The sequence below is a fragment of the Gadus chalcogrammus genome, chromosome 12 (assembly GCF_026213295.1).
Source record: "Gadus chalcogrammus isolate NIFS_2021 chromosome 12, NIFS_Gcha_1.0, whole genome shotgun sequence".
Classification (NCBI taxonomy): domain Eukaryota; kingdom Metazoa; phylum Chordata; class Actinopteri; order Gadiformes; family Gadidae; genus Gadus; species Gadus chalcogrammus.
In genome coordinates, this window is record NC_079423.1 from 14,309,940 (window position 1) to 14,334,228 (window position 24,289).

The 24,289-nt window shown below is 41.8% G+C and overlaps 2 protein-coding genes and 1 pseudogene across 2 annotated transcripts; all 3 read left to right on the forward strand.

Moving 5' to 3' along the window:
* Positions 1 to 3,055: 3,055 nt before the first annotated feature.
* Positions 3,056 to 8,723, forward strand: LOC130392900 (5-hydroxytryptamine receptor 3C-like; annotated as a pseudogene).
* A 242-nt stretch (positions 8,724 to 8,965) lies between these two features.
* Positions 8,966 to 15,435, forward strand: LOC130393503 (5-hydroxytryptamine receptor 3C-like). Its single transcript, XM_056604176.1, has 8 exons — positions 8,966 to 8,995; positions 12,355 to 12,461; positions 12,734 to 12,903; positions 12,991 to 13,151; positions 13,488 to 13,698; positions 14,652 to 14,893; positions 15,143 to 15,280; positions 15,403 to 15,435. The coding sequence occupies exons 1-8, from the start codon at positions 8,966 to 8,968 to the stop codon at positions 15,433 to 15,435; spliced, it is 1,092 nt and encodes a 363-aa protein (XP_056460151.1).
* A 1,565-nt stretch (positions 15,436 to 17,000) lies between these two features.
* Positions 17,001 to 23,561, forward strand: LOC130393040 (5-hydroxytryptamine receptor 3A-like). The gene is made up of 8 exons (XM_056603610.1): positions 17,001 to 17,162; positions 17,980 to 18,024; positions 18,118 to 18,227; positions 18,829 to 18,998; positions 19,547 to 19,707; positions 20,646 to 20,856; positions 21,525 to 21,827; positions 22,603 to 23,561. Exons 1-8 carry the CDS (start codon positions 17,061 to 17,063, stop codon positions 22,827 to 22,829), a joined length of 1,329 nt encoding a protein of 442 aa, XP_056459585.1. The 5' UTR covers positions 17,001 to 17,060; the 3' UTR covers positions 22,830 to 23,561.
* The last annotated feature ends 728 nt before the right edge of the window (positions 23,562 to 24,289 follow it).

Below are 24,289 nucleotides of genomic sequence, written 5' to 3' on the forward strand. Positions count from 1 at the left end.
ATGTTTCTGTGCAAGGGAAAGGTGGACTAACCGGGAGAAGCGGGGATCCAGGAGGGCCGCTTTATTGAGGAAAAGCCACTCGCCGCACTCTTCTTTATAGCGCATTTTTACAGTTCGAATGGAGAATTACACTTCGAATTCGAACTTTTCACCCCACCTTCGAACGAATATTCGAACTTCGAATAAAAAGTGACAGCCCTAATGCACACAGACAACCATTGTGAAGCAGGCAGGAGCGATTCAAAATGAGCCAAATACCCGAGAAAGGACTAATAGTTCAAATTTCGGTGTCACCCACTCTATTTCATCCTAAACAAACCAGAAAGGGGGCTCAATGTTCAAAATACCGGAATTGTCCTTTAAATGATGTTAACCATTTTGTCACAATCGTGGAACCCTATCAAAGACACTGGAAAAGCTATTTCTACAGCAGTAGGCTAACGCGTTAAAGATGGCTTGTGATATTTATCGAAGGATGTGTCTATTGTCTTATGCAAACCGGATTAACAAATGTCTTAAACGGAAATTCATTTTACACAGCCAATCAGAAGACATACAACGCAGAATACATAATACCTGATAGTAGTCAAATATTGACACAAAGAAAGCATTCCAAAAAGCTATCATAATTCCAAGGTACTACAGAAGACTACATTTTGCTGAAAACATTTGGCCTTGTGTGCATCCAATCAAATTGGTTGGACCCATCATCTAATACACTGGACTCATTTAATAATGGATATGAAAAAAGGCATTAACTATATCTCCTTCAGCTTGATGTTGCTTCATGGTAAGGTGAATTATTTTTATTGTAATGGTTGCACATATTTAAGTTTGTGTCTTTCTAAATGGTAAAAAGACAAACATTAACACAGGAACAATTACTCTTTTGTTTAAATGCATAAAACATAGAAAAACAACCGCAATCATTCAGTAGCCTATATAATATACGTAACTACCAAACCTTGTACTGCTTGCTGTCCATTTATACAGCAACGGTAGAGGCGATGAATTGTACCAGTCCAAGTCCTGAATCCCTGTTTGATGCACTTTGGCTCCGACTCCCTGAAGTACATGAACCACTACATGGGGGGAAGGGGATTGTTGCCAGCGATTGTCTCCCGATTGAGCGCCGCTGCCCGCTGCCGAGGGACCACCGCCTCGGCGCTGCCCGCTGCAGGAGGCAGTGGTGCCTCGGCAGCGAGGCCCCGGCGGGAGACAAGCACGGTCACCAATCGTGGGCAGCAATCCCTTTCTCCTCCATCTCGTGGTTCAGTCTACTTCAGATTGATGTGGACGGGGAAGAACCAGAGACGTCGGAGAACCCGACACAGTCGTTTGATATACATAATATCGTCCGGAGGCGCACACAGCTTTTGGCCGTGATAATATATATTATATGGTATTATGGATATCTATGTATAATTTGATATTACTTAGATATAGAGCTCCAGGACTCCCACCGGAGTACCCGGAGTGTTCGAGAAGCTCAATGTGCGACTGGCTCGTAGTTGGTGTAATTCTGCACCACAGCAGAATTTCGGGAACGTCTTCAAATAATGTGTTAAGGGCCCACCAATATCTATATTAAAGCGTCCATAATGTAGCATGTCATGGGACCTTTAAAAGATTATGTTCAAGAATATGTTCTGAAGTTTTTAAAATTAAAATAATATATAGATCAAAAGAGATGTTTAAGAGTGTCTTTTATTTTACCTTTTATCAACCTTGATAACATATAGTAATCATTAACTGTTAGTGTTTATTAAAGGACTTACTAAATTGTTCCCACTTTAGATCTCGTAGGCCTACCTGCAAAATGCATAATTAGCAGTTTAATAAAGGACTTATTAACCTTAATAAGCATAAAAAATGCTTAATAAAGGTCTCACAATGACATAATAGGTAAGTTAGTAAGAATCAATAAATTGGTTTGTAATGCGTCTATTAACTATAATAGTATAATTGTGTATGTTCAGTGTTCATAAAAGTCTTATAATCTCACAATAAACATGTTAAGTTAAGTTGGTTAGTTAAGTCCTTTATTCATCCCTTTTTAGGGGGAAATTCTTTCTCTGCTTTTGACCCATCCGGGTAGCCGGTGAACACATACACACACAGAGGTCCACACACATGGGGGCAAACACATGTGGGCACACCGGCACTACCGGAGCAGTGGGCTGCCGGGGAGCAGGTGGGGGTTTCAGATGCCTTGCTCAAGGGCACCTCATCCGTGGATTTTTTTCAGGATTCGAACTGGCCACCCTCCAGTTACCAGTCCAACTCCTTCACCAGTATGCCACGGATGCCCCAATGTTTATTATGTTGTTGACACTTATTGATGGTCTTATTAACACAAATTGTTGTTAATAAGCATATAATGAGGTCTTATTAGATATTAACTAAGGCTTATATTATAAGGACCTCAACATAAAGCATTACCAAGAATATTTTCATATTCCATACCTTGAAGGTGGAACAAACAATTTATCTCATCCGGGAAAATTAACTTGAGAACATCTTTGTAATAGAGCTTGTGTTGAATTTAGAAAATACCCCCTTGTTGCAAGGGAATATAGGGTACCACTGGGTTGATTATTTCCAGTTAAGAAAAATTCACAGGTTTGTATAGAGTTATTATGAAGGAGCAGCAGACTTTGAATAGGCCTATATGGACCGTGAGGAAAGAAAATACAATGCCCAAACGCTGTCGTGTTTGCCCAGGCTGAACATTATGGCGGCAATGCCGGTAACTTTGTTCATGTCTTAATTTTTGTTGTTGTTAAATTATGTTAACCATTTTGTCACAATCGTGGAACCCTATCAAAGACACTGGAAAAGCTATTTCTACAGCAGTAGGCTAACGCGTCAAAGATGGCTTGTGATATTTATCGAAGGATGCGTCTATTGTCTTAAGCAAACCGGATTAATAAATGTCTTCAACGCAAATACATTTGACACAGCCAATCAGGAGACATACAACGCAGAATACATAATACCTGATAGAAGTCACATATTGACACATTGTAAGCATTACCTTGTGTGCATCCAATCAAATTGGTTGGACCCATCATCTAATACACTGGACTCATTTAATAATGGATATGAAAAAAGGCATTAACTATATCTCCTTCAGCTTGATGTTGCTTCATGGTAAGGTGAATTATTTTTATTGTAAGGTTGCACATATTTAAGTTTGTGTCTTTCTAAATGGTAAAAAGACAAACATTAACACAGGAACAATTACTCTTTTGTTTAAATGCATAAAACATAGAAAAACAACCGCAATCATTCAGTAGCCTATATAATATACGTAACTACCAAACCTTGTACTGCTTGCTGTCCATTTATACAGCAACGGTAGAGGCGATGAATTGTACCAGTCCAAGTCCTGAATCCCTGTTTGATGCACTGGCGCAAACGTTATTTGCAAAGAAACATCTACGGCCAGTGAAAAGCCTTGCAACACCAACAAATGTCTCCGTCTCTATCACGTTGGTTGGAATTTTGGGAATAGTAAGTGCATTATTTTGTGGAAGTGCATTTTTAACTGACAATTGAGATATATATTAAAGTTAAATCATGGTGTAACTAAATCAATCTCTCTTGTCTAGAATGAAAAGACACAATTACTTACAACTTTCCTATGGCTTGTACAAGTGAGTAAATATGCTTTAATTCATTAATTTACTATAGGAATAGTTGTGCAATTTTTCGAATTAGATTGGTCCCATTGTACAACTTTTTCTGTAAAACCACTCTGACCTTGTCCATCTTCGCGAGCTTGTATAGCAATATCTTTTTTTGTTATTGTATACACTAGCAGGTGCTTGGTCTTGAGAAGAACCATTGGCATACATGGATCATTTTTTGCAACTGACTGATTTTCAAAAGCGGTGCAGTTCGAAACATTGTTTTCATTGAACGCGTGCATTGTTAACACTATTTGTGTCAGTGATGCGTGTCACTTTGACACCTATTGTACCTATGAAATGAAAGTGGTTATCAATAATGACGCAAAATAATGCTTTCAAACTGTTTCTGTAGGAGTGGGACATTGAGGGTCTGAGCTGGGATGCAAAGGAATGTGGTTCAGATCGAGTTTCTCTTCTACGTAAAAACCTGTGGATACCAGATATTCACATAACAGAGTTGTAAGTCTCAAAACGGGAACTTCAGTAGCTTGGAAGATTAATCAAAGCAATTTCAAGGAATAATGGAATGAAGTTTAAAGCTGACACATTACACCACCAGGTGTGAGTGTGATTAGCCGTTACAAGCCGTTTTGAAAATAGGCCTTTTCTGACATCCGTGTGCCAGATAGATCAGCCGACCAGCCTACCCAGTGGACTGTAGCAAACGCTGCTCACCTCTCCGTCATACATCTGGACGGTGAATCGTTTCACCGGAAACTCGACGTCGCCAAGAGGAGTCGTTCGCAAATCGTTTATTCGTTCAGCTTGGTTTGCGGTAGCGGTAAATCACATTGGGGAATGCACGCCATTGCACGGTTCTCAGTTGAGTCAGTCAGACTCAGTGGAGTTAGTGCTACCGGAAACTCGACTGAACGAACGAACGAACGATTCGCAAACTACTCCTCTTGGCGAATTGAATCACGCGAACTGGGTCACGGAAACAAATCTTTAAATCCACCACTACCTGGACGTGACCACATGTGATGTCAGAAGATGCCGATTTTCAAAACGGCTTGTAACGGCTAATCAAACTCACACCTGGTGCTATAGTGTGTATCCCTTAACTTGCTTCATCGAACAATTTATTAGGTGAAACTCCTTTATTTTTTGCTCATACTTCATACAAAAATATGAATGCTGACGTCATCGTATTTAAGATGACGTCAGTCTTAATGACTTATGCTTTGATTCTGAAGCATGAAATGGATGTGGTAATCAACGCGTTGATACGTTTTATTCTCCAATTTATTTATTTTATTTGAAATTATATAATTTAATTCAATTCTGTTACAGTATGGATGAGGACCAGTCCCCCTTCACTCCCTACGTCTACCTAGACGACAGGGGTCACGTATACGATGATAAACCACTCAGAGTGGTGAGCTTCTGCCAGCTAACACTCCGAGACTTCCCCTTTGACGTCCAAAACTGCACCCTGACTTTTGGCTCCTACTTACACTTTGGTAAGCCTTTGGTTGAATGAACAAATCAACATGTGAACACATGGAAAAACAAATGAGGTATAAGGCAAATGAAAAGTGCGATAGGCAGATTTGGATATGGTCTCTCATTGGAACTGTTATTGTTGGATCATATGCGTTTTCAGATACTGATATCCGTGTTCTTATGGGCAGCTCAGCAGAAGACATTCTGATTGAGTCCAAAGACGTCTTAGAGTCTGATGGAGAATGGGAGCTCATAGATATTAAAGCTGCTCAGTCTATTTTAAATTTAGAGGACGGAAGATACCAGGAGGTACAATTTAACGTGAGTAAAGCTTATTTCAAGTGTTAAATTGAAATACTTGCATTATATACATGTTCACTGTGATTAACTTGACAACACATGAAATCACGTGTACGATTTTATTCAATTTTTAGGCATTGTAATTATTTGAGTGTTCGAAGGAAGCGAAATATCTGAAACCCACAGCAGCATGTTTTGTTGATTTGATGTGCCTATCCAACTATCATAATAGCATCTGCATTTTATGAGAACCAATTAACCTCTTAAGCTCGAGGGTCCCCATATTTGGGGACCCTCGATCACTCTCGCAGCAAAAGGCATACAACACTGCCCTTATTGTGTGCAACGCCACAAGCCAAGCATATTAAAATCAAATATCAAAATCTGAATAGCGTAAGAAAGTCAACCCACTCTCCACATTTCCATTGCTACCGCACCGATACTTTGTTGTACACAAACAAGTATCATCTCAAATTAAAGCTAAGACCATGACGAGTTCAACAGTACCACTGTCAAGGCCGTACGATAAAAACTCATTCTTACCTTTGCGATTTTTTGATGAAAAGTTGTACTTGAGAGCAATAAACTCCGGTTTTAGTACGTCCAACATGTCTGCATTTGTTTACAACCAGCTTTAATGTGAACCTCACTTATTTTTAGTGTAAGATGGCTTCCTTTCATGACGCATGCATCGAAGTTGGTTTCGCGGTAGTTGTATTCACTTCCTTACTGTTAGCCAATCATGTGTCTGGCACACATTTCGGTACTGCCCCTAAAATCTATTGGCTCTTGCGGTTAAAACGAGGTGTCAATCATCTAAATTGACCAATCCCCGGCCGAATTATTAGCCTGCGTAACAGGATGTAGCTCAGGAGAGCTACATCCTGTGTGGCCTCTTTACGCACGCATTCTGACGAGTACTGAGAAAGATTAAAAATCAAAAGAAAAATCAAAAACAGTAAAATGTATGTGATGATCATAGATAATGACATAAAAGTGAAATATATAGTTCAGTACATCAAATACTTCAAATGGCAAAGATGGTGCCAAAATGTGCCAAATGACCAATTTAGAGAGTCCGCCTAAATAGTCATTACCTAAAACCTCTGTAATTTTGCTCTGCTTAACTTTATGATGATCAAACTTTGCAGAGATAATGTTCACACCTTGTGCTATGATTTGATTTCGAGTTTTAGCCTCATCAGCATCATTTCAAAGACATATTCATAGAATAAATGTGATTTTTTGTTGGACGGAAATTAAATCTGTCATTCATGCTTGTGTGCCAACTTAATTTACTCTGAGCCAGTGACATAAATACAGATACTTACAAATCTGAACACATTACAAGTGTTCCCTTTATAATGAAACCACAATTATTCAAATAGACCTTGTAGATGCAGAGATATTCTCTTTTCATTTTGGGTATGTTAGGGTACGAGCAGAACCCTAAAAAATAACAGCTTAATAATAGCTTAACTGGTTAAGTCACAATTTGGGTAATTGAAGGAACTTTGTAAGAAAAAACTGACGCTAACTTCGTGTTTGTGGCTAACATTTTTTAGAAACTGCCCAAATGCAAAACATTTTATTTCACAAAAATGTATTTTAAACCCATAAAGTCTCTTTTTCGAGTTCATCCTGTTAATCTTTGATACGATGTAGAATCCTTGTGCACTATTAATTTTCCTCACAATAGATTGTGATAAGGCGTCGACCCCTTATCTACATGGTCAACCTGGTCATCCCCAGCTGCTTCCTGGTCACAGTGGACCTCTTCAGCTTCCTGCTACCCCCACAGAGTGTGGACCGCTCGGCCTTTAAGATGACCCTATCTTAGGCTACACCGTCTTCCTCTGCTGCATGCATAGCCTTTCTGCCGGTCACTGGCAAACACCCTACCTATTATCAGTAAGGGTTTCTCCTTGCATGTGTTGTACCATGCCAACCTTTTCTATTTATTTTTTTCACGTTCAAATTACCCTCATTGTTCCAAAGCCTAGGACATATTTTCATAAGGTGAATTATGCTCCATCCAGATATAGCCTTTTGGAAACCTACTATTTTAAGCAGCTTTCCAAAAAGGTATGCTTTATGCTATATGCTTAATAATAAATATGCTATAATATAATAACACCCTATGTCATACAATCCTGAATCATCATGAAAACCTTTCGCCTGGCTGCAGAGAAATAGTGTGCATTGTTTTTTCTGCAGATGTTTCCTCTCCTCAGTCTTTCCCTGATGGTGGCCAGCCTTTTGGAGACCATAATTGTCACCCCATATCCAGAACTCCAGCAACAAAAAACAAGTACCTCGCTGGGTTAGCATCCTGGTGCTCCAAGTACATAGCCCCCGTCATCTGCCTACCTCTTAAACCACAGAGCAACAAGGTCACAGTCCACCTCAACCCATACCGTGAGCACAGACTTTGTCTTTATGCTAATTAGAACACTTAACACAATTTCCACAATCCTTTGTGCTGACTTACAACACCATCACTGTCTCTTTGCTCTAAAATACATTTCACAATTTGGCAAATAACAATTAGTGATATGATAATAAGTGCCATCCGTCTGTGGTCTACGTTGCTTGTATTTTCTTCGCACCCTGCTCTTTCCCAGATATACAAGCAGGAACTAGTGTGGCGAATAGCAACCCAGCGATACAGTCTTGGCTCCACCCCACTGATCACCAGCCAATGACATCGGCCCGTGATCCGGAGGTGATGGAGGAACTGCGGAGGCTGAGCCAGGACCTGCGCTCCATCCGTCTCCAGGTGGCGAACCACCTCGAGGGAGCACAGACCTCAGAGGAATGGGCCATGATAGGGTCGGTGATTGACCGGCTGCTGTTCATAATCTATTTTATCTTCATACTCTCCAGCTTCTTGTGTATCACCTTTCTGTGGCTCTACTAAGAATAATACAAACATTTTGTCCTAGTAGTCGGTAGGAGTTTAGTTTTGGTAGTTTATCAGAGTTTTCTGTTTATATTCTGTGTGATTGTAAGGTGGTAGCTAACTTGGTAAAGTGTGTCTGTTATAAGCCATGGATTTGCTGTATAGTATCTGGCTAGATGTTTCATGAATGGTTTGGTGTGTAGAATATTATCCCATTTGCCACAATCGTTCACTTTTCGCGTGGTAGATAAATAGGCCTGTGTAGACGGATTGATGACAATATGTAACATGTCTGCATTAAAATATCAAAAAATGACGAGACCTTTGTTGAGTTGTGCATTAACATTATCCTAATTGTTTCCAACAATGTTCAAACCCAGAGAAATCTGTAGTTTTAATTACAGTAACATATTTACCATTAAACCAAGAATAATTACCAACAATGTTAGTTCATTAGACATGCTTTCTTTAGCATATACCGGAGTAGGGTAGGGTAAATAGTCATGAAACGTCAGTTCACAAAGCAAAAAACACTCCCAAACAACATGGCTGAGGCATGGCTCACTGACATCTAGATGGCTTTTACCAGGTCAACACGAACAGGAGGATTCAAGGTCTGACGATGACCAGGGCTGTGACATCTGTCAATAAGGTCCGTCAATCAACTTTGATTAAATTGCAAGTTCCAGATCTTAAGCCCTTCATCTATGCATCCATCTATGACTTTAGTTTATTCATATTAGTTACACTTGCTACATGCTACCGTTCCTCCCATTGCAAACTGGGTCAAGGCGAAGGGTTGCCTCGTCATCTATCAAAACAATGCAGTGCGATCATTTGTTTAGTGAGTCATAGATGTTAAATAGATGCTAAACATTTCACTGGTCATACAACTAGGTCACTATAGCTGTTTGACAGAGCAGAGACGCATAAGAAAAAACTGCCATGCACTTATATAATCATAATAATAATCATAAACAGGACAAGAGGGACGATGGATTGTACATACTGTAGCGGGCCATTGGGTGTGGGGTTTCCACTCTACCAAGTTGAGTAGATAAATGACACAACACACAGCAATTCCAGTGCAGAATGGTTTATTTACCTAGTAAATGAAAACCAGGGTGGGAAAGGGACATCCACCTCCTCTCTCTCTCTCTCTCTCTCTCTCTCTCTCTCTCTCTCTCTCTCTCTCTCTCTCTCTCTCTCTCTCTCTCTCTCTCTCTCATCTCTCTCTCTCTCTTCTCTCTCTCTCTCTCTCTCTCTCTCTCTCTCTCTCTCTCTCTCTCTCTCTCTCTCTCTCTCTCTCTCTCTCTCTCTCTCTCTCTCTCTCTCTCTCTCTCTCTCTCTCTCTCTCTCTCTCTCTCTCTCTCTCTCTCTGCGTACCACACTGCCAGGCGATCACACAGCTCCTGCCTGTCCTTACCTAGCCCTAGCTCCTCTTCCAACTCCAACCTCTCCTGTCTGTCGTTTGCTACCTCCTTTAAGCCCAAGCACCCCTGCTTAATGATCCCCAGGCTCGCCTCGTTAAAGGGAGGAAGTCCATATATGGCTTGGGGGTGGAGCCAGCAGGTTGCCGAACCTACCACTCCCCTCACTCCTCCCTGGCGTCTGCCACAATACGTTTATTATAAACACTAAATAATAATCTTAGACTCCAAGCAGCAGAATAGGAATTTAAGGGGGTAATGTTTTACAAATGGATCTAGTTGTGCTTTACATTTTTGCCCTTTACAATTCTGGAAATATTACAGAATGGTATGTTAACACGTTGGTGGCAGATCTTCTTGGAGGAAACGGCATAGAGCCTAGGCCGGACACCAGAAACGACCAGGCGTTGATTTACGCGGGGATGAAGCCTTCAGAAGGGGGAGTGTAATCCTACAGTGGTCAGTCTGTAATACGATGCAACATGATGGGTTGAAACAAATATGACGCAAAAGACGATAAAATACACGGTTCACCAAGATTTGAGCTTGTGTTCAGATATTACGAAAAAGTCCAACTTGTGATACTAGGTCTAGGGTACAGTAAAAAGGAGATAAATAATCATCAAAGTGTTTGACTTAAAGGTGTCGGAAGGAAGGTCTTAGATTACATACATACTGCAACTGGCTCTGTCTGCATGGGGAACTTTATTGCTGGGAGAAAACCTAGGACAACATGGTCAATTGTTTAAGATGAAAAGAAGACAGCAGATTAACAAACAGCATCAGCAATCTTCTTGAGACCTCCTGGCCTTCGGTGTCAAGCAGGTTTGTTGTCCCACTTTTAAGTGCAAGTTTACCCGTAGGACAAGTTTGTTCACGATAAAGACAATGTTAAAACATGGTCTCAATTCAATACAGATAAAAAACAACGAACTGTATTATTTCATTACTATTGGTTATCAAAAGGATATAAGTCGCCTCCATACACTTACAGAACTTATGTTATCAGACTTTAGATGTTTACTTCGGATGTTAGTCACCATAAATTTGGACTCCGGTCAAATAATGATCAAATGCCTTGATTGTTAGCTGTTAAATAGGAATCGGTTGATAGATTAAATTAAACATTCTCAAAATATTGTCTCCAAAAATATTGAATATAGAAACATGCAAGTCTAATTATCATGTTCCCAATGTGTAGAAGTGATGATTTCTTTGAACCATAACCAGATCAGCAGCCCCATGTCTCTCCTGAACCCTCTGTCCATAAATGCATGATCAGTTTCTCTTCTTTCAGATCCGGCCATTAAATGGCTGTATACCGAGACTAACAAGAGAGAAATTCTCTAATTAAAACAGAAGACGGGAATTTACTAGATAATATTGATTAAGTTCAGATATACTTTCTCTTCATTTTAATTTAAAAAGAGCAATCAATTTTTTAACAATGTAGAGTCACAATGCAGTAGTCACTCAAGCATATTATTACATTATTGGGCATCCCTGGCCTACTGGTCAGGGAGTTGGCGGCCGGTTTGAATCTTGACCGGTAGGCCAAACCGGTAGTGCCGGTATACCCCATGTGTGTGGACCTCTGACAAGGTCACTCCTGTATGTGCAGTTATTTCCCTAACCATACTTATTTTACATAGTTAACACAAGTTACCCATGTGATGCATCACGTCACACAATAATAACTCCAAGGGCGTAGTGACCTTGTGTTCAATATGACAGGTTTCTCAGGTTTGTGCTTGAAGTTTGCCTTGTAAACTAACAAGGGCTGATTGTTTCACAAACAACCCACTCAAATTGTTTGGCAATTGGTAGTAATCCAGAGAACCCATAACTGAAAATAGTGGGAAATAATGGAGCTGAAAAAAGGAATTTGGCTCATCTACCTCCATTTGATGTTGTTTCATGGTAAGGTGCATTGTTGTTATTTTAACAATATGTTGCTACCGTAATTTGGAATGGACAGACCCAAGCAGCAGCCGGGCAAATTCCTGGACCAACACTATTTGTAAAGGACAGAACACTACAACTATTAATGCATCTGTTACTGTTACTAGGATTTTTTTAAATAATATTTGATGTTCAATATTAAATGCTAAATTATCATGTTAACCTTTTGCTTCTCCACTGAATGTTTATTCAAATAGTCAATGGGTCAGCTTTAAATTGCACCTGGCCAAATGCTGAATCCCTTTATGATGCGCTTGACGAAACAATATTTTCAAAGAAACATCTACGCCCTGTGAATCTGCTTGAAACACCAACAAATGTCTCCATCTCTTTCATTTTGGTTGGAATTCTTGGAGTAGTAAGTGCGCTCTTATATCCGTGTAGATTATTTAAAACATTTCTGTTCATTTTAAATGCTAAAACTAATTTGTATGTTAAAAGTCCAAATCATGCGGCTTACTTCATCAAATTTTTCTTATCTAGAATGAAAAAGCACAAACATTTACAACTTTCTTATGGATTCGTCTTGTAAGTAAATATAATACATTCATCAGTTAACTTTCAATTTGTAAAATAAGAAACATTGCATTTTTTTTTTAATAACTTCTGTTGAATGTAGGAGTGGATCATTGAGGGTTTGACCTGGGACGAGAAGGAATGTGGTTCAGAGAAACTGTCGGTTAAACGTGAAAACCTGTGGATTCCAGACATTTTCATCTTAGAGTTGTAAGTCAGAATTAAGTTGTGTGTCTTTTGATTAAAAGGAAATGGCTTGGAAGTCTCGTCGCTCTACTGAGCTATTTAGAAGGTGTTGACTGCTAATATGCAAAGTAGTCTCATCCAATCTTTCACCAACCTTTCACATGTTAACAACCTTGGCTGCGGCCAGTGCGTCTATATTTTCATTCCGAAGCATGAATTTGATTAGGTAATTAAGAAATGGATTGATAATTTCCAACTATTATTCTCCTGTAATTATATGATCTGCTTGATTGCAGCATGGATGAGGACCAGTCCCCCGTCACTCCCTATGTCTATATAGACAGCAAGGGTCATGTAATGGATGAGAAACCACTCAGAGTGGTGAGCTCCTGCAAATTAGGAATTCTCAGGTTCCCTTTCGACGTCCAAAACTGTAGTTTATCCTTTGGATCCTTTATCCACTATGGTAAGTCAAAAAGAATGGAGGCGCGCGAGTGAACACATACACACATGTGTACAACACATAAAATAATTGGTTGTACTTTGTTTTCAGATTCGGCAATTCGCATGGTTCTGGGCATGTCTGCAGAACGGATTCTGAGTCAGAGCAGAGAAGTTTTACAGACTGAAGGGGAATGGGAACTCCTAAACATCACAGCAGCTGAGAGTTTGTTATCTTTGGATGGTGGAGGTTACCACGATATAGTATTCAATGTAAGTAAGGTATATTTCAAGTTTTTCATTCAAATTGTTGCATAATTTAAATGATATGATCTATGTTAAACATATATGCATACAAATATATTGTATAAGCCATTTCTTCTGTGTATGTCTTTGTGCAGGATACATTTATATTCATACAGACATAACATGTATAACTTTTGAAACCATCCAACAAAAAATAAAGTATGTCGTCAGCATACGAATATGCAAGTCAATCAATATATTTGGATAAATAATTTATGCTACTTTATAATAAGCACCAAGACTACCATTTTAATCATCCTTGATGGAAGCTTTGAGCACAATTTTTTTCTTTTGTCAAGTTAGATTTTGCTCAAGCGTAGACCAGTCCTCTATGTGGTCAACCTGATGATCCCCAGCTGCTTCCTGAACACAGTGGACCTCTTCAGCTTCCTGCTACCCCCACAGAGTGTGGACCGCTCGGCCTTTAAGATGACCCTCATCTTAGGCTACACCGTCTTCTTGTTGATTATGAATGACTTGCTGCCGGTCACCGGGAACACCACACCCGCCATCAGTAAGGAACAACTCCACATTAACGCTCACTACACTTTGGGTGCAACATCAATCCCAATTTTCCTTTGTTGTTAATGCATTACCTCAAAATACATATAGGCTATAATTGTCGGTTGTTTTTGAACAGCTCCAGTAACCACTGAGCCATTGTATTTTTTGTAACATCTCTGCTCATGGGAGTTAAGTGAAGTCAAGACAATTTTATTGGTGTAGCCTTAATCGCATTTAAGGGCTGCCTGAGTCTCTGAGGGCTTCACAGGCCCGTTGAGAGCTAATTATGCTGTAGCGCTTATTTATGGTAACAATAATAATACATTTAATTTAGAGGCGCCTTTCAAGACACCGAAGGTCACCTTACAGAGCATATAGTCATCATAAATCGTTTAAAAAAAGCAAGACATTGTGGAAAAAATAAATAAATAAACATAATAAATAAAAAATAAATAAAACAAAAACAAGACAAAACAAAACAAAACAAACAAACAATCAAAACAGTGATCAGTTAGACGTTGTGTGCGTTGGGTTTTTCATGCAATAATTTGAATGAAAAACTTGAAATATACCTTACTTACATTGAATACTATATCGTGGTAACCTCCACCATCCTAAGATAACAAACTCTCAGCTGCTGTGATGTTTAGGAGTTCCCATTCCCCTTCAGTCTGTAAAACTTCTCTGTTCTGACTCAGAATCCGTTCTGCAGACAGGCCCAGAACCATGCTGCGTTGTGTATTAGATAGTTATGTCATAATCGTCGGTACGGCACAAATGCCGGACCCGTTTAACCGTATGCATGTATTCAGGTGGGATAATAGGATTCCTTTAATTCCATGAATGCGACGCAATAAATGTTGAAAAACTGCAACTCCTTATGGTTTCAAATGTCAAATATTAGGGCAAAGTGATGTCGTACCAGACAGATCAATGGTTAGAATGATACATTTTTGTGTGCAGATGTTTTCTTCTCCATCAGTCTAGGTATGATGGTGGGGAGCCTTTTAGAGACCATATTCATCACCCATATCCAGAACTCAAGTAACCCTCATGTACCTCGCTGGGTCCGCATCCTTGTGCTCCAGTACCTAGCCCCAATCGTCTGCCTGACCAACAGACAACAAATCAACCGGGTCACAGTCGACCTCAACCCACACCGTAAGCACAGATTGATGTCAATGCACATGATCATGTCCGTCCCTGTGAAGACAAGAAACCTGCTTCTGATCTCCAGACTAATATCCGACAGTTTAACTATAACAAGACCATGCTCCAAGATACATTTTACAAATCATTTTGTTCCCGAATTAATTTGGGATCACTTATTTTGCCCTTTAAAACCTTGACGGGGCAAGTAAGTTACCATGAATGCATCCATCTGTGGTCAACATTTCCAGTGCTCTTCATTCTTCATTACAGCAACCCAACTAGTGACTACTGTGGGCATGCAGGCTCCTTTCGGTATCCACCACCTGGAGATAAAGCCTCGGCCCATCACAGTGGATCACCAGCCAGAGAAATCAGCCCATGATCCTGTGATAGAGGAACTGAGGAAGCTGAGCCAAGACCTTCGCTCCATCAGCCGTCTGGTGGAGAGACACTTGAAGGAACCACAGACTCTGTGCGATTGGACATTTATCGGGATTGTTCTTGACCGGTTTCTGTTCTTAATCTATGTTCTCTTCTTGTTTTCCACCCTCGTCGCCATCAGTGTCTTGTGGACATCTTAAAGTTTAAAGTCTAAGCCTTATGGGCCCTAATTGGGTCGGCTTAGCTCAGGAGTTAGAGCAGTAGAGCAGTTGTCTTGTAACTGGAAGGTTGCTGGTTCGATCCCCAGCTCCTCCTAGCTGAGTGTTGATATGGCCCTGAGCAAGACCCTTAACCCTAACTGCTCCTGACGAGCTGGCTGTCGCCTTGCATGGTTGACTCTGCCGTTGGTGTATCAATGTGTGTATTAACCGATGTAAATAAACATCGGTTAATAAATGATAAAAGCGTCTTCTAAATGCCCTAATTCTCTGTCTCCATCTTTCTAATGCAACGCCAACGTTTCCCTGTTTATTAGCACAGATTTTGCTGTTAAATTCACCCAAAAATGGTCTCAAAAGAATCCTTTACCATCCACATGATTCTTTTTTCAGCCCTTCTAATTTAATAAGTACTATACTGAATCCTAATACGCGTTTGTGCGTGTGCGTGCATGCGTGCGTGCGTGTGTGTGTGTGTGTGTGTGTGTGTGTGTTTACGTATATCATTCGGCTCTGAAGGTTCCTGTGTGATTAAGGGCTACACAAATAAATTGACTTGACTTAACACCCTTGAGCTGAGGTGTTAAAAAATACAATGAATCAGTGGTTACTGGAGGTGTTCAAAAACAACCCCCACAACAACATGCTTTAGTGTGTTTGTCGGATGGGGGTTGGGGGGAACTGGGGGGGTTTATAAGCCTTGTAAGAGTTGGGAGAGAAACAATGGGATTCATGTAACCAGCATGACTACATCATTTTTAAATTTCCAGAACCTGATCTTAACTTCACTGCTATTGACAGGTAATGTTATTTGATGTAGAATGTAAATATGATTTTGTAATATCTTTTAATAACTGCCAGTTTAATCAAACTATATAATATTTAGAAAAATAGTTTGATAGTATATTATGTTATATTATGTTGTAAATCACATAGAATATACTTGCATTTATTTAGTTTGTCATTATTTATACTGCATGTACTTTGGTTACACAAATTAACAGAGCAAAAGCTGAAATCTATTAATATAGCACAAATAATATTTGTGCTATTTATGGTCACATTTTGGTCACAGAGACTAACTGGGCTTAAAGGCTATACTAAGTAATTTGTGTCGGACACCTAGTCAAAACATCGAATTTGGTCTCCAGTATTTACCGAAGGCCGTTCGGTCATGCATACATTGAGTTAATTCTAAGTCAATATTGGTGAATGCCTGGTAACTAAAACAAATGCTTGCATTGTCTCTGCATTAAGGTTTAAACGGTTATATGAAGCAATATTCAAAATATCTTGTAAAACTTGTAGGTTTAATATTTGGATAGTAAGCTATATAAGCTATATATACCTGCACTGTCTAGATAAAACAACTACACACCGATAAATAATAATAATAATAATAATAATAATAATAGTTGATTGTTATCGTATAACAAGCATACAAATGAATCCCGTGTTGATAATTAGGTATTAGAATATGATTCATATTTGTGCGCCTCGATGCGGTTGCGTAATCCTTGGTTCATTATTTTCCATCTGCCTCTCTCCCTCTGGCCCAGGCTTTGTTTGCCAGGGCAAGTTGACCTGTAAAGAGGGGCACAGTGGCCCCACCTATGAGTCTATGCAAGAAGTTTTTGACAAGAAGTCATTCAGGCCCGCTGTCAACCTCAGTAACCCCACCATAACCAACATCTCCTTCACCCTCTATGCCGTGCTGGGCGTGGTAAGCAACGCAGAGAGAGTGCTAGTGAATCGAGCTCATGATAATGCACGGGTATACCTTTGCTTATTCTGGTTTTACTGCAATCAGTTGGGTAACATTTGCTGGACGGATTGGAATGATTTTGCCTTTAAAAAGATTGATCTGTCAGAGCCTTGTGAGAACGTCCTCGTCTCGTAAATCATGTTCCTCTCCGCAACAGACTAGTCTGGCATCGTTCCCGTTGGAAGCCCCTTCTTAACATTTAATAATGAAAGGTCCAACGAGCTCTCAGGAGAAGGCTGTTCAGTTCATGACAAACAGATCGCTGTATCCTGCCGAATTAAAAATAACTTTTTCACAGTCTAAATTTTTTTTGCTAAACTTTCAACAAGTTTCAGCACGAGCGCAGACTGTGTTAGGTGGTTAAGTCTTCTTGAGCTTCTCGAACACTGAAGAGTTCCCCGATATTGGGAAATCAATATTTGGCCAGAACTGTAGAGGTATACTGTCTCGACATGTTGTATACACAGTTACCTGATAGGTTGCTCACATTCTATTCTGTGTGCCCTGTGACTGCACAAAACAGGAGTTTTGTTGAGGGTGCGATTGAGTTACCGAGTGACAAAGGAAGGGATCAATGAGGGGCCATTGGTTTGTGATTCATAGCCCTGAATATATAACAAAGACATATGAAATAAATGAGGAAATGAATAGTTTTGCCTTTCAGTGGTTTGGCTATGTCACGTACTGTTCTAGCCAGTATGGCCAGTCAAAACGATCCAGCCCTTACCTGTCACATGCCAAATGATTCACCTGTTTTCCCTTCCATCTTTTTCAGAATGAGAAGACTCAGATCCTCACTACTTTTCTTTGGCTGAGATTGGCAAGTAGTAGAACGATGCCATACGAACCTAATATGTTTGACAAGTGCTTGTGCTGATCGCTGACCGTCTTGTACCTCTGTATTCCACACCAGTACTGGCACCATGAGTTCATGGTGTGGGAGCCTAATGAGTGCGATGGTGTGACCAGGATTTCAATCCCGGTGAATCAGCTGTGGTCTCCAGACATCATCGTCTATGAATTGTGAGTTGACCTTTTAACATGTACCAGAATCACATGGAAATCAGTTGAATTTCCATGCATCTAAAGTTAAGTAAGTATATTCCTATCAATTGAAAGTGTCTCCACCATGTTTTATCGCCTTCCTTTTCTTTCTCTCCTTTTCTCTCTCTGTGATATCTTGCATCGCCATGCTCTGCACAGTCCGGTATTCTTTTCAAAAGGTTTTACACCCTACTATCATCACATATGGATTGTAAAGTGGCTTTGGGTAAATGGCATCAGGGAATCACTGACCATAAATCCATCGTGTCTTCCGGCAGGAGGGCGGGGGCGGGGGCGGGGGCGGCAGTAGCTCAGGCGGTAGAGCGGGTTGGCTGGTAACCGGCAGGTTGTTAGTTCGAATCCCCGGCTCCTCCTCGCTGAGTGTCGTGGTGACCCTGAGCAAGAACACTCACCCTATAACTGCTCCTGACGAGCTGGTTGTGGCCCCGCGTGGTTGACGCCGCCCGTCGGTGTGCGAGCGTGTGCCCTGAACGGGTGGTTGCGCTTTGGGTAGCCCACTGGTTACAAAAGAGCGCGATGTAAATGCACTCCGTTTTCCATTCCCCCTCCTTGTGGCCAGTGTGGACGACGATGTCTCCCAGGCCTGTCCGTACGTCTACCTCAACCACACGGGACACATCCGCTGGGACCGCATGCTGAGGCTGGTGTCCTCCTGCAACCTGGAGATCTTCAGCTTCCCCTTCGACGTGCAGAACTGCACCTTCACCTTTGGCTCCTACATGCACACCAGTAACCGCTCCACCCAGACACACCTCAAGCACACGCAAGTTAGATAGTGACAGCGGACGTATGGATGAATAGTTAGTTACACATAATGACATTCAGGGCTCAACGCTCAGGTCTAATTCTACTTGCCCAAAGTCCATTTTTACTGGCCCCTATACTATTTTTTTTTATTAGTGGTTATCAAATAACAACAAAGACTCAAATAAATTGAAAGTAAGTCAATCAAATAATTCACCAAGTATTATCCGACGTGGGCAAGGGGAGGGGGCAACATAAGGATAACTTTATAGATCGAAAATGTTTTTTGTTTTTTTGCTGTTAGCTTTTAATCCTTCACTTGCCCCGGGCAGGCAAGCGGGTTGTCATAGTTACTTGCCCGACGTGACGTTGTAGTTGCCCCGGGCCATCCTTATTGTTGAGCCCTGACATTGACTCTCTCCCTCGTTCTTCTCGTACTCTTTCCATCGTTTCCCTCCTCACGTCTCCCTTCCTTCCACCCTCTCTCGCGCTGTACCCCGGCACCGATGCTTCTCTCTGGCCCTTCTCTCTAGTCAGGGACGTGAGGGTGAGTCCGGCCCTGACCTTTGAGGCCATGTCCATTAATTCCAAGAACTACCTGGAGGCCAGTGGGGAGTGGGAGCTGGTGGTAATCCTGGGGGAAACGTCCATCCTCAAGTTCGGCATTGATGAGTGGGACATCATCACCTTCTGGGTGAGTCTGCTCCCATTTGTATTAGCGCTCCAGTTCACAAAGCGGTATTTATTTTTAGTTCATTTATTCATTTAAAGGACATTAATCAACATCCTTAAATGTGCCAGTGTTAGCTCACAGGCTCATTATAAACGGTATCATCTCTGAGGGGAAGGACAAGCAAAGCCTGATGATGCTTCTTTTTGCAGTTCTGATAAATGTGATGGCTGAGGCTCGTTCTGTCTGGGTCTCTCGTGATGATGAACAGCAAGAATTGTCTTTTGATTAAAATGTACAAAGTTCCAGAGCAGGAGTTTTCTATGCACACCCTTGCTGTGTTAAGACAACGTTTCGACAACGCCCCTCGCATCTGCTCAAATGAAGGTCAATGTAGTCACGTTTTACAATACCTCGCCTCCAACCTCATTTCCTCGGTGGAAGACCTTCTGCTGTTAGTGAATCTTCAATGAATGTCGCGCCGTTCATCCACCATAACTTTAGTATGTTGAGTACACATATATGAATTAAGCATGCCATTTGTATAGTATTGGTAGCCCACTCTGAATCAATTTAGATGCGGTACCTCCACCTAATTAGCCTCACCATATATGTGGCCTTATTTAGCTTTTCAGGAAATGATATTCTCAAAAAAAAATCTATTTTTATATCTGCTTTCAAATGCAAGTCCGAATTATCGGTGATATCACAAGTGACAGTTCACTGGCTTTTAAAAGATAATCATCCTGGTGGTAAAATCATAGTTTCACCACCAGGGGTCAGGGTATTTATCCATTACAAGCCAGACTAACCACACTTTTTGTATAACCTGATTTGATTGGATTTCAAAAAAAATCTTAGATCGACCAATCACCCGGCCACGTGGCGGTGAGAAAGTCCGGCGTGACCGTGTAGCTGTCGAGAACCCATGCCCATGCTCCCCTTGCCGGTCCCCCAACCAGGTGGTGATCAAGAGGCGCCCGAACCTCTACGTGGTCAACCTGCTCATTCCCAGCTCCTTCCTGATGCTCATCGACATCCTGTCCTTCTACCTGCCCCCGCACAGCGTGGACCGCGCCTCCTTCAAGATGACCCTCATCCTGGGCTACACCGTCTTCCTGCTCATCATGAACGACCTGTTGCCCAGCACCGCCAACGGCACGCCCATAATAGGTGAGGGCCCCCTCACCTAGCCCTCTGGCCTGATACTGAACATCTAGCCCTCTGGCCTGATACTGAACGTCTAGCCCTCTGGCCTGATACTGGCTTGGACCCCTCACTGAGGGGTCCAAGCCAGTAGCCAGGCCAGAGGGCTAGACGTCTGGACCACGGCCTACCACGACCCCGGAGGTCAGCGCACACTCAGGTCTAGAGGACATCCGGTCCCCACAGGAGTTTTTTTATAAGATTTATTTTTTAATTTTGTGCTTTAAAGATATGGGAGATAGAGAGGGAGGACATGCAGCAAAGAGGAATCCAACATGAACATCGAATGCCAAAGGTCCTCTACACGATGTCCTTTATTCCCTCACAATAGGACTTAAAAATAGTCCAAGGTACTTTACTTGCCCCCTCTCCTCTCTCTCTGTCAGGCAGCCATCTTGGGCAGTGTGCCCCTAAACAAAACGCAAAAGTGGGTGGGGCCTCATTCACAAACAATTACCTCCACCTGCTTTCAATTAATCCCCTTTCCCAAACAAAACAACGACCCCCCATGAGACACGAATGAAAAAGGAACAAAAACACCCACCTTAACACAGGGTCTGATATCCCAATACCTGTGGGACGATCCTATCACCCATGACTGCGATGTTCCACTGTGCCCTACTCCCTCTCAATAGGTATCTACTTCTCGGTGTGTCTGGCCCTCATGGTGATCAGCCTGTTGGAGACGGTGATCATCACCAACGTGCTCCACCACAACTCCATGAAGTACCGCGAGGTTCCCCGCTGGGTGCGAGTGCTGGTCCTCCAACACATCGCCAACCTCATCTGCTACCGCTGGCCGGAAGGGATCCGCCCCTCCGCCTGGCCGTCCAATCACAAAGCGGACAAGCCTGAGAGCGACGCAGGGGTCTGCGTGGTCCAAACGATCACACCCTCACCCGCCCCGCCGCAAGCCAGCCGCGATGCTGAGAGAGCAGGTTGGTTGACGTCAGGGTTTGGCTACGGATTATGTTTGTTTGTCGTCGTTGACCATTCAGTTCAGTATCAATGCTATACCAATTGGCCGAGATTGGAATTACACTTAAAACAAGCTCTCTATGAGGCAGGCTTTATGAATGAAATTTTCCACTATAGTATAATCCAGCTTCAGTGACCTACAGACTAGGTGATGATTTATGATGATATGATCATTTGCCACCACACTTGGTAGCATAAGATAACCCTTTAACGACATGTATCTGCTAAAAAGATCAGATCATCATAATTCATATAAAACAATATCACACCTTTAATAAGCAGGTTAGTGTCAGAGCATATTGCACAGGGGTGTCTACCACCACAGGCAATGGGGTTCAAACCGAAAACCTTTCAGCTGTGAGACAAATCCCCCTAGTCACTTGAGGGCCGGCGCTCGGCATAGCGAGCTAGGCGACCGCCTAGGGCGACAAATGCGTTGGGGGCGCCCTCTGGTGGCGCCCTTGGCCTTAATTAAAAAATATATCAATTAAAATATACGACGCGAACGGAGAAGCGAGGGGGCGCGGGAGAAATTGCCAGGGCGGCCCTAAACCGTCAGCGTAGCACCCCCCCCCCCCCCCCCCCCCCCCCCCCGCTCGGAAGACCTGTCCAGGGCGCAAATTGATTTCGAGTCGCCTTGGGCGCCGAAACGGCGAGCGCCGGCTCACCTGTACGGTACTATCAGGTGGAACATAACTATTACCCTGCTCGTTTTTCCAACACGCCTCACCCCAGGTTCCTCGGTGGCGATGGAGGGACAGGAGCTCCGTCAGATCTGCCAGGACGTGGGCACCCTGCGAGCCCACCTCACGGCCCTGCAGAAGGAGGGCGAGCTGCAGGACGTGTGGTGTCACGTGGGTTACGTGCTGGACTTCCTGCTCTTCCGCATCTACCTGCTGCTGATCAGCTTCTACGCTCTGGTCATCATCTACATGTGGTGCATCTGGGTCGCCCAGACGTGAGAGCGAGCGCGCACGGCTCAACGTGCACGTTCGGCAACGGGGGGGCGGGTCGGTCACATGGAATGGAGAAGGATTGGGCATTTCACATGTTGTAAAAAAGGGGGATTTCAGAGCTGTTATGTTAATTATTGGATTGAGTAGAGCTATTCAACTTCACTCGATATGACTGTAGCTGTCTGGTTATTTATGGGAATCTCTTGAATCATAATGCAATCGTAGATGGTAACTTGACCGCATTTATATCCGGCTTTTTGAAACCCGTGGCCACTTAAAGTGCTTCAAAACGATTGCCTCACTTTTCACCATTGCATACACATTCATACAACCACGGTCATAAAAGGCAACAGCCATCTTTTCGGGAGCAGATGGGGTTAGGTGCCATGCTCAGGGACAGAGGTATGTTTTGTTACAGTAAGCATTACCTTCCTCAGAAGAATATACCAAGCATCGTATAACAGAGTACTGCGTTGATGTTATTTTGTGCATATGTACCGGTTCTATGATTATTATAACTGTTTTATGCTCCCCAACACGGATTAAAAGCTATTCAAAGTGACTTGGATTTTGGCAGTAAATGTTGACTAATTGGTCTGTCTAGACCATATTGTATGTATGATTTTAATTTTGGAAATTTTTCAAAAAATAGATCCCACAACATTAACAGTCAGGGCAGTCTTTAATTCTCAACACTGTTACAGAACAAAAGCCAAATGAACACGTTATAATCAAAATAAAAGCATTCATCAATTGTATTTACAATATATTTTCTCTTAGTGCACTTCACATCCTTGTACAAAAGGCAGGCCGATGAACTCAGAATCCACCCCAGCGAAGAGGAACAGATTTAACTCTTTGTTCAGTGAATTGTTAGTACAGTGCTTTTAAAAGCAGCCAGTTAAGACTAAACACGCAGACAGGTTAGACCACTGTTCTGGTATAATAGACATCTATGGTGTCGGTGGTCCAGTTATTGGGCAAAAACCTCCACTCGGTTCTATTGGAGGGAGGATAGTTTCCCTAGCTGATGCAATTCACACAAGATTAGTTACAATCCCTGATCTAAAGACTACTGACGTATGTATATAAAAAAAGAACTGTTGTATTGTTGTTATCATTAGCAAATGCTTATAAAAAGGTCACTCATTCTGGACAAAGTTTAGTACTTTGGCCAATGAAAATGTATTGTTAATCATATCTGTGGAAGATAAAAATCACTTACAATTGGAATTACTTAATTTCACATCTCCATGTATTCAATCTCAATTTATTCAGTCTTTTTCAAATAAGTCTCCAAAAATGATATTACTTTGGTTACACAAAACATCTTACGGAACGTGAATTTGAGTCTTCTGCCAAGGGGTGAATTATTGAATTTGGTTGTGCCATCCCAGGTAAACGTCTGTCTGGTTTTAATAAGAGACACGATTAAAAGCCCTGAATTAGTCTCCCTGCTCAACACT